The sequence below is a fragment of the Cardiocondyla obscurior genome, linkage group LG09 (assembly GCF_019399895.1).
Source record: "Cardiocondyla obscurior isolate alpha-2009 linkage group LG09, Cobs3.1, whole genome shotgun sequence".
NCBI classification, from domain to species: Eukaryota; Metazoa; Arthropoda; class Insecta; order Hymenoptera; family Formicidae; genus Cardiocondyla; species Cardiocondyla obscurior.
Window position 1 is genome coordinate 2,747,447 of NC_091872.1, and position 10,700 is coordinate 2,758,146.

The following is a 10,700-nucleotide window of genomic DNA, read 5'->3' on the forward strand; positions in this document are numbered from 1 at the left end:
GTTTCGGTCCAGAACGCGTGAGATCGAGTTTTAAGCCGGTCAGGCTATGGGAGTAGTTGACTAGGTGGCTTTAGTTTGATTGCGGAATACAGTTTCGAAGAATTAATCCTGACGGACACGAGTATTATTTCGTAATTGCAAACGCTCTCTTTGCGTTCTCGCAGTTAACATTACTCGCTTTTCTATTAAAACAATTACATTAAGCGATTGCATAAAATCGTTTTAGTTACTTGAACTTATTTCAACAACAGGGAAACGTTCGATACGTACCGCGATTAAAAGTAATAAAACTGTTCGGGTTTGAATGTACAGGCGTAGGTAAGTTTGGTTTTTTATATTTAAAAACGCGCGGCTATTTAATCAAAGTGTTTGAGATAACGATTCAAGGCGAAATTAATTAACAATCACATATTAAAGTAACGAGCCCCGTGTCGTTTCTAATTGTACACGAGCAATCATACGCAGATATTGATACAGATATTATTTATAGCCGATATCGCGTACCATTGTCGGTTTATGACATATGCGATACATTTTACGATTCGCGTCTTGATTTAAGAAGGCGAGCCTGAAACAACCGAGACAGAACGTAGTGAGAACTGATAGTGGTTCGGTCACCGAAGCTCTCTCTCGATAAAATCCCTTTCGACGTCTAACAGTCATGAAGCCTCAATTAGTCATTCGAATTGCTTTCTTATTAACGACGATTCAACTTGGGCGCGAAACTTTGGCGGCTGCAAAAGGCAGTACGCCGTCTTCGGTGTCGCAGGAGAAGCGTAAAAAGCATTCGGACGATCCGAATAATTCGAGACGTAACGCGGACCCATACATAATCGACGCGCCGAATCGCAAGCCCGAAAACCCGACGAGCCGGCCGCGTAGACGTCAGCTGCATTCAGAAAACGCGACCGATTCTAATAGTTCAGAGTTGAACGCGAATCGTCTTTCGCCCGTAACAACAACGGCGGATCATAAGCTTCGAGCGTCGCCAAGTAAGCCGCATAAATACCAAGTGCATTCAGATGACGCGACCGATCTGGATGGTTCGCGTCTATATGAGAATTCTATCCCGCCAGCGGCACCGAATCATAAACCTCGTACGCCGCCAAGCAATTTGCATCAAGCGCATTCAGTTGGCGCAACTAATCTAGATCATTTAAGGCGGTATGTAATCACAGTTCCACGCAAGCCCGCGACGTCTAAGCCGAAGCAGGGAATGCTTTCGAACAACGCGCCAAGAGAATATGTATTATATGAATATTACAATGACGTACCGGAAGAATACTCGAACGTTGCGCCAGATCAGTATTCGAATGCAATGCTCTTTTCTATCTATTCTTTGGTGCCCGCGCGGCCAGATCGAAGATCGAACTCTGCCGAGACTCGCGGGTATCCTAGTATCAAAGACGGTGCATCACGGATCTCGTTAAGTGACGACGGCGAAAGCAAGTTGTAACACGGTCTGATGTTTGGATGGACGATTGTTAAAATAATTATTAATGTAAAATTATTAAAAGTACGCTGTATGTATATATAAAAAGATAATTAGGTGGTAAAGCTATCACGAATTGTTTGTTTTGAAAATTAACTAATGATTATTGTAGAAATATTGGTATTTCTCTAATTATGTAGAAGTAATTAATTAATAATAAATTGGGTAAACTAATTGTGTTAATATTATATATTAATGTGTCACATTTTTAAAATACATGTACATATTAGTATACTATAACAATGTTAGTTAATTATTGCGTAGATTAAATATTAATTTTATTACACTACATCATGTAATTAAAATATAAAAATAATTAAGGTATATAAAAAAAAATTATACTATTACCTTAGCTCAGATTTAATATCGAATCCTTATTATTTCGTTTACGCGTGGCACATGGCAAGTAGACGAATACAAAGTATCGAGATTATCTCGTACCTATAAATGTCTGTATATAGGCTTACAAATTGCGCCGTTCCGTAAATTGCTTCACGAAACACGTCTTTCACGCTATTATAGGATTTACGGTTGAATTATTATAGAGTCGGGTTTTCACATGGCAGAAGCCAACAAAAGCCGATGATATCTACTTACACATTAAACTGCCGAAAGGTAACTTCATTGCAGTGACGAGAGCTTCAGATATTAAAATAGCCATTAAGATTGTCGGACACGTGTTCGTGCAGTAGTTATGATTAAATATTAAAAGATTTATAAAAATAAAACTTTTATCGTATGGTTCGAATTTAATATATATATATATTTTTTTTTTACTTGTTCAAGGTGCCAAAATGGACGTCGAGGCAGCGTTGCTGGAAAACTCGCCGACTTTGTCGACGATCTCGGATTCAACAGATGCGACGTACTCGCCCGGACCTGGCTCGCCCTATTCGCCGGAATCGCCAATTATCATCACATCCTCTTACAAAAAAAAACGTGACGATGAAGTCACACCCAGAACAACACCCAGATATCCACTATCAACCAGGAAGCCGAGCTTCCGGATACGACCGCCCTACCTCATGATCTGCATCAGTATCATCGAGGTGAGTACGAGTGCTGAGTAAAAAAAAATAATAATAATAAAAATGACAAATATAATTTATTACTTAGCATATAAAAAATTTATTATTACTTAATTATAGAATTGATTTCAATACTAGATATTATTTTAAATAAAGATCAGAAGAGACATTGAAGCCAACTGCAATAATATAATCGTAATTCACAATCGATAACGATTTTATCACGATTGAACGTTTTTTCAAGTCATCACTCAACGTAATAGCAGTGATCATCGTTTATAAATTTATTATATATTTCTGTACTTAATTATTTATCGTTATCTTTTTTAAATTTATTTAATTATATTCGAATAAAAGCCACTTTAGTTGGATAAAACTTTCACGTCGTAAAACACGAAACATATTGCAGACATTCCTGGTGAATATAAGCAAGGTAGAAAGGAACGACTGTAAAACGTTGTGCGTGGGCTCCAAGATTTCTCATTAACAGAACCAGCGTGTCGTATTCAGTACTCGAGAGTAAGGACGAACAGAAAGCGCGATGAGATTCCTTTACAATTATACGCGCGAATTCGCCAGAGAATCGCCCCCGAATGATATTCTGGGATGCTTGATGACGAAAACTCCGAAAAAGAAAAGAAAATAAAAAAAAAAGTAGAAGCTTTTTATAGCCTTTTTGTTCGATAATAATCTTGAGAACTTTGTCTTGTGCTTCAGTTGAAAAGTAAAAAAGCAGCGAGGGGGTATGCGCAATAAAAATTCGCAAATTTAAAACCGCGAAGTTACGCCGCAATTTCTTACTCGTTTATCACGGAGCACGACGAAAGTTAATCACTTAGCCGCGCTTTCTTTTGACTCGTTGCACGAGTCGCTGTAGAACGAGATCAAAGTAAATGCTGGCCGCAGATGTTTAATAGTCCAAGTTCATTGTGCAACCGACGGTGAAAGGCATAAAAGGATATATAAGGTAATTTAGATACACGAAAATTAAGCATAAATATGTATACATGTTATTAGAGTATTTAATTATATTGTGCATTGAGGGAATAAAAGTTCTTTTTTTTTTATCATCATTAAAAATGGTAAAATAATTCGTGTAACCGATGAACATATTGAAGGACGGTAATCATTTTGAATCAATAATTAAAAAGATATGAGATAACATTTTTGGGATTTACTGAGCTTAAAAAAGATTTCAATGTATTTCTGTGTAAACTGAAATTACGACTTAAAATCATATGATGGAAAAAAATTAGTTACATTAACGAAAAAATTTTTTATGCGTGTATATGGTATAAAATATTAAATATTAATTAAATGATCGTAATATAAAAACGCGTTTTTTTAAAGCAGCTTAGCAAGCGATTTAAAGAGAGAGAGAGAGAGAAGGAATATTAACACGCTCTTGAGCTTAATAAAAATTTCAAAAATAGCATTATGCTACATGACAAAAAAAAAAAAAAAAGGTTGTTATTCCTAGGCACATAATAATGGCCGAACTCGGACATTTTGCCGTTGAGAAAATTACCTGTGAATGGAGAAATTCTCGCTAAAGTGTATAAACCTAAAGCCGCGGAATTAAAGGCGCCAATAATTCACGGCCGCAGTCCGTGAATTTCAACTTTATCGCGGCAGTATTGTCTGGTGAAAACTCGTTGTTGCAAGTGGAAGATAATTTGTAATATATGAGACAACGCGTATAAACACACGCCTGAGAATGCGCGCTTCGTACACTAAGGGTGGAAGCGGAGAACATCGGCGGCGTTTTGCACGATAAAAAGAAACGAGCCGTTATATTTATCGCTCCGGCGCGTATCGCTCCCGCAAATCGTTCCTCGAAATTTAAGGAACTTTACATCCGAACCAAGAAACACAACAAAATGTACGGCGGAATATGATGTAGCCATTTCGTTTTTGATCTTACAGCGGGACCTTAAAGTAGACTGTAGCTTATAAAATAAAACGTTTATGAATATGAGAGAAATTTATCTATGGGTTATACGTATTTTGATAACAAAAAAAAAAAAAATATATATATTTAAATATTTACATACTCTTTCAAAAGAATATATTCTTTTTTTTACATTCAATTAATCGAATTCAAATTAAATAATTTAATTATGCAATAGCACGATTATTAATGCACAACGCAATTACATGGTAGAACAATAGTTGTTGTGAATATCATAGATTCGAATTCTGTAATGACGTGGTTAAAGCGTTAATTTGTGCTTCAAATGCATAAACTTAAAACTACCAAGTTAAATGCATTTCTAATTCGCGGGATAACTCCATTTCTGTCTTTAACATGCCGTGCCGCGCATTGTTAAAAGAGGATAGCACGAAGGGAGAACGAAAATTGAAGGTGTTAACGCGCAACGACCTCGAAGTGAGAGGCAGAAAGATGGTGAATTCCATCTTTGAAACGTTCTGCAGATCACCGGAAATAGATGTTCCGGGTTACGATTAATGCGATAAGCGGTACGAATGGTGCCCGTATAATGTTCAATTTTAAATTTATTAGATAAAAATAAAAAAAAAAAGAGCACGAGGGAATTACTTTAGCGAAATGAAAGAATCCTTAAAATATATTGCGCCGTCGGAGTTTATTTAAATTTGATTTGCACCGTGAATGTCATAAAATCGTATTAGGTTCCCGTGAACTAGACAAATTTCGTCGCACGGTATTTCGACATACCATGAATATCGATATTGCATCGCATTACGGGAATATTACACGTTCTTCTTTTCTCGCGCCTTAGGAAAATGAAATTCCTGCGCCGTAGGACACCGGCGCTATTATAATTACCAACTTTAACTAAAGTTCCGTGCGCGCATATACACACACGTGCCCACGTCCACGTATGTACATACATATACGCCAATTATACGGGCCGGCACAAACATTTGCTCAGAATTCAGAATTGGAATACAGTATTGGACGAAATCACTGACTGTGATTTCGCGGGCTGATATGTGGCGCGCTTCACAATAACCCTTCGCGTTGTTCTAATTTGTAGCAATTAATTCGACAATAGAAATAAATGGTCCCTTCTTTCAGATTTTATAACAATTACTACTTACTTATTAATAATTTTATATATTTGCGTGCTTCAAATTTGTCGTATCTAAAGATAATATTATAAATATTTTATTTTAATTTAAATAATAATTTAGGAAAAAAGAATTTTCTTTTTGTAAGATAATTTTTCTTTTTTTTTTTTTTAACAAAAGGTAGATGTTAATAAATATTTAAGTGACAAGGTGTTAACTTTTAAATGCATACTCGTTCACTCACTGATTGCGAATGTAATATCGCAAAAGCAAAATGGTATGAATTTCAAAATTAACAATTTACAACTGAATATTATCATTTTCGCAATATCGAACGACGAGGGTGATCTCATTTAGTTCTGCGGTGGACACGTCGACCAATTGAAATATTATCACGCGACGGAGTATACACATGGCATGAGACAATAATTTCCAGCAAAGTGAGCGTTGGATTTTAATGTCCGAGAGATACTGTCCAAGGCGGAGAACATAAAAGCGCATTAACCGCGAACCCCGAAACCTAGACGTGCTCGTAAAAACCGGGACATCAGAATAGATAGCCGGAGAGGTATCAAGCTCTCTCGAAAGAGTGGCGCACCTGCTGACACATGTGATTTACCGGCGAGAATGTCTGCACGCGTGCACTTCACTGGTGCGCAAAAAAAAAAAAAAAGAAAAAAAGGGGGGGTGGGCAAGCAACAATCGTTAGGGCATTATTTTTCGAGACTTCTCTGCGCCGAACTATCGCGTACATGCCGCTCTTTATTACGGTTACAATAAATTCTGAGCGTAATCGGATGAGCAAGTTATTAAATGCGCTGATAAATTGCTCACAGACTACGTCCATGACATAAATATTTTGCTGGCTGTACGATTAATATTGAACGAAATGCTCGATATCGTTACTGTGTGCATATGGAGACTGTTTTAATAGGCTCTCTGGATCTTCGTAAATCATTGTGATCGATAATGCGATTGATCGTTTATTTGGTACTCAATTGCAAAGCGTTACGCGATATTGGATTATTCGTTATTGTACAGTTTGTCATGGATTATGACGCAGGGCTCAATATGAATTGCACATTCGAGCTGTCTTTTAGACAAATTCATTAAATTATAAACTTGATAAGTTAACGAATTTAATGAATTATAATTTATAATTATTCTTTTTCCCCCCTTTTATTTTTATTAGTGAAAGAGGTACGTCGAAAGAAAGAGATTAATTTTTAAATTATCCGTATGCAACCAATATCAATTGCAATTAATTTTGTCTCTAATAGCGACGCGTAATTGTCCGGATTCTTGTAGATATGCTGTACTCCTCTCTGAATAATATTCCGTGGGAAAGGCAAGCACATTAAACCTGCTTTCTCTCGTAACAGATAACCGTCCACTGCTTCGGAGACGAGGAGACGTTACGGAGATGGCTGGTCTACAATCCTGGTCAGAGGGTGCAGGGTTGGAGGTTTGCCTCGTACATGTTGCTGCACTCGAACGCACTTCACCTCGCACTCAACGTGGTCATTCAGTTGGTCCTGGCCACCCCACTCGAGGTAAGCTAATCAAGTAAATTGCGAGGACGTCGTTCAGTACGTCAAGACATCGCGTTTAGGAGAAAGAGCTCCTTCCCTCGACAACGGTCCATTTTGTTCGCGATTAAATCTAATAACATTCCCATATCGTCGAATTGAAACGATTTCGTCACGTCGTAACGCAGTTTAAATCTTCGAGGCTTAATTCGGTTTCTCTTTTTTTTTTTTTTTTTGAGGGAGTATCTCTTCGATGAGCACATAGATTTGATCCTTTCACTGTATTTCTTATATTCTAAATTTATTTGACAAAGCAGGGGTTCTTCGCGAACGATAAATAGCAAAAGTGATAGGTCTGCATGTGCGGAATTGCGAAAGGGAAAAAATGGTAGAAAGCTCACGGTTGCAGGTGGAGCAAGGACGAATAGGAGTGGCGACGATCTATCTAGGCGGCGGAGTCTGCGGCGCTCTGGGAGCGTCGCTTCTGCAACCTAGTCTCTACCTGGTCGGCGCCTCGGCAGGTGTTTACGCGTTGCTCACGAGTCATCTCGCTCATCTCTATCTGGTAAGGAAAAGATAAGATGTCTCAACACTATATAAAATGTATATTAAAAACCAGGCGTCGAATTTCGGGAAATTAATACGTTCTCTGACCGGGGACTGCTTCGCATCTTGAAAAGGAGTCTGGATGAGAAAAATGGTATCTTGCTGTTGATTGCAGTGTCACGGCGAGCTACGGTACGCCGGCTGGCGTCTCGGTGCCGTGTTGCTGCTGGCCGGTGCGGACGTCGCGTCGCTTCCCATCCCGGCGTTGCTGGGATGCGGTAGGGTCGGCTGGGCGGCGCATGCAGCGGGCGCCCTGGCAGGTCCGCTTCTAGGCCTGGCCGTCTTCCCGAAGCAGAGCAAGAAGGACGCCCGGGGCCGCAGATTCGTGCGATACGTGCGGCTGCTGTCGGCCGTGAGCGCGATGCTGCTCATCGTCGGCGCGATCCTCGGCAACGTCTACCTGATCGCCCTCCCGCAGTTCAGGAAGCCATCCTGACAGAGGATCGAAATGCTCGTCAAGCTCTGCAGGCGGTCCTTCCTGATCGTCAAGATCCGAGAGGCCGCCGAGAGCGTGTTCGAGTAGGCCCGTGCGTACCCGCGGGATTCGAACGATCGATCGCGTAATTGCCGGTGGACCTCACCACTTTTTCTCCCGCAGATCTCACGCGAGTCTCGTGCAATTCAATCTTATTATCCATTAAGCGCGATAAGAATAACGCCGAAGCTACCCGCGACCGTCAGCTCAGGAAATCCCTGTGAAAACGTTCGCATTTCACTCCGGCGAGAAAGCCGTTTGATCGGTACATTAAGGCGTTTGTGACGGAACTTGAGCGAGCTTTTACGCTCAGTGAAACGGCAGGAGACACCGGAGATCGACGGCACGTCGAACTAGCCCGTGCTTCTCGCTGCCATTAAGATTTCTAGAATCACGAGAACTCGACGGAACGAAATACGAGGTACAAGTGTTCGAAGGTGATTCTCTACGCACCTGGTACTTTGATAAATTTGATATTACGAACACTGGTGAGCATTGTGACTTTTTTCTACGGAAATAAAACGTTTTAAACTGCCGACTATCATCCTGCCGATCGTGTTGGATTCGCGCATGCAATATTCCACGATGATTTCCCGTTTTCGACGAATGAGCTGAATTATGGAAGAAATATGCGTGTGTGTATATTAACGATAAAAAAAAAAAAAAACATTTCTCCCACAATAATATTATATAAGCGGCACGCATTGACGGGCACGTTGATAATTATCGCGATTCCCAGTTAAAACTAGTACGTTGCAATGTTGAGAACAATGGGATGTTGCATTCGTTCTCTCAATGAATTCATATTAAACGATTTAGCGTGTACGAGATATGTAAGAAGGTGTATAAAATAATGCGATCATATACTTCCATAAACGTGTTACGATATAACGAAAATTTTAATAATTGCAAGATAAATGTATCGATCGTTAACGAAGCAAAGTCTAATAATAATAATTATTATTATAATTATAATATGCGACTGATCTCGAGCTGCATAACTATAAATTCTTTGTACAAAACTAATTCGGTGTCGTAGAAATAACATCCCAATTAATTAACATCTTCCCGAATCATCTTTCGGAGTTATCACGTAGCGAGAAGGTAACGGAATTAGAAATCCAAATTGTTTGCTTTAACGTTAAGCCAGAGAGTCCTGCCATGTTTTTCAATAAGTGTGCAAGAGAAGAGGATCTTTTTATAGCATAATCATAGCGCAGAGATAATTGACTTGAAAAAAAATATTTATAGCGTAGCGTAGCGGCTTCATTCACGACGTGCAGTATTTGATGAGAGAGTTCGTATATGGGTACAGAAACTTTCGGCCGTTGTTGCTTACCTCCGTTTCGATATGCATATATTATTGGTAATAATCGGCGCTACGACCGGTAACGTAAACTATCGTTATCAAAGTTTTTAATACAAACATCTTGGTTACGAGCTCGATGCTCGTCAGAATTCTCCGAATGAATAAAGCGAAGGTGAGATCGCAACGAAAATGATATCCGAGTGATTTAATTGAGGACTTGTACTTAATTTAAATACTCCGCTTTGGAAGTGCGTCAACGTTTAAGAGGCCGTTAAAATTTACGTTGACGTGTCGACGCGGTCAGAAGAATTAGTGCCGAAATAAGTGAATAATCGCGCGTAATGTAACAAGCATGTAACAATATAGAGCACGATGCCATATATGCGAACGAAAAAGTAATGTGTTTTCCTGAATAGTTAATCGTATATCTACTTATTTATCAATGTTACATGAGACGAACTGGCTGTGATTATGTTAGTGTTATCGTCGACATGATTACACATTACTAAATTTTGTAAGTGTAAATGATTAAATATAAATATATGATTAAACACCAGACATACGCGCGTGCTGTGATTTCGCCGCGAATTACATAACGAGATCCCGTTATCTTCATTATATATTTAAAGAGCCGATTGACTACAATAAAATTCGACCGAATCGCATAGCGCTTTACAAACTGGATCGACCCATTATCTCGAATCTCCCGTCGAACTATCCTGCTCTCTGTTAATATCTCATTATTAACTGTTCCCATTCAATATCGGTCATTATTACTCCGTGGAACATCGAGAACGTGATATTTTGAGGATTAAAGTTAATTAGGTTCGCAATTAACTCTTCTCGTTAATTTCGATTGGATGGACCATCCCTTTTATCGGAAATTTATTTTCCCAGACAATTTCTACGATGTAATTACATTATTTTAATAACATGTTCGCTGCTTATATTTTACATTTTCATGCGTCGGTGTGGCTTTCATGAAATTTTTTCAATATTATTGAAACATTGGGAGCATAAAAAAAAAACATTTATCGAAGGATAGATCCTTCTATCTAAGAAAAAGAAAAAAAAATTATCGCTACGCATAATCGCGAAGAAACGTCTCGTTTTTCTATTTCGGGAGAAAGACGCCTCGAGCTCGCCGAGCGCATAAAACGAACGTAAACAGATCAACTCGGACTTGAGCACGGCGCGCCGAGAACTC

General features: G+C 39.0%; 1 protein-coding gene across 4 annotated transcripts in view; it reads left to right on the forward strand.

Annotated features, from left to right (window-relative positions):
- Positions 1 to 10,051, forward strand: part of Rho-6 (rhomboid 6) — a 127,523-nt gene extending 117,472 nt beyond the window's left edge. For all 4 annotated transcript variants that reach the window (XM_070661885.1, XM_070661884.1, XM_070661887.1 and 1 more), the window contains 4 exons: positions 2,279 to 2,541; positions 6,957 to 7,127; positions 7,513 to 7,668; positions 7,825 to 10,051. In XM_070661885.1, coding sequence (XP_070517986.1) covers positions 2,287 to 2,541; positions 6,957 to 7,127; positions 7,513 to 7,668; positions 7,825 to 8,145 — 903 coding nt within the window. In that variant the 5' untranslated portion in view covers positions 2,279 to 2,286 and the 3' untranslated portion in view covers positions 8,146 to 10,051. The remainder of the gene's footprint in view (positions 1 to 2,278; positions 2,542 to 6,956; positions 7,128 to 7,512; positions 7,669 to 7,824) is intronic.
- Positions 10,052 to 10,700: the final 649 nt, after the last annotated feature.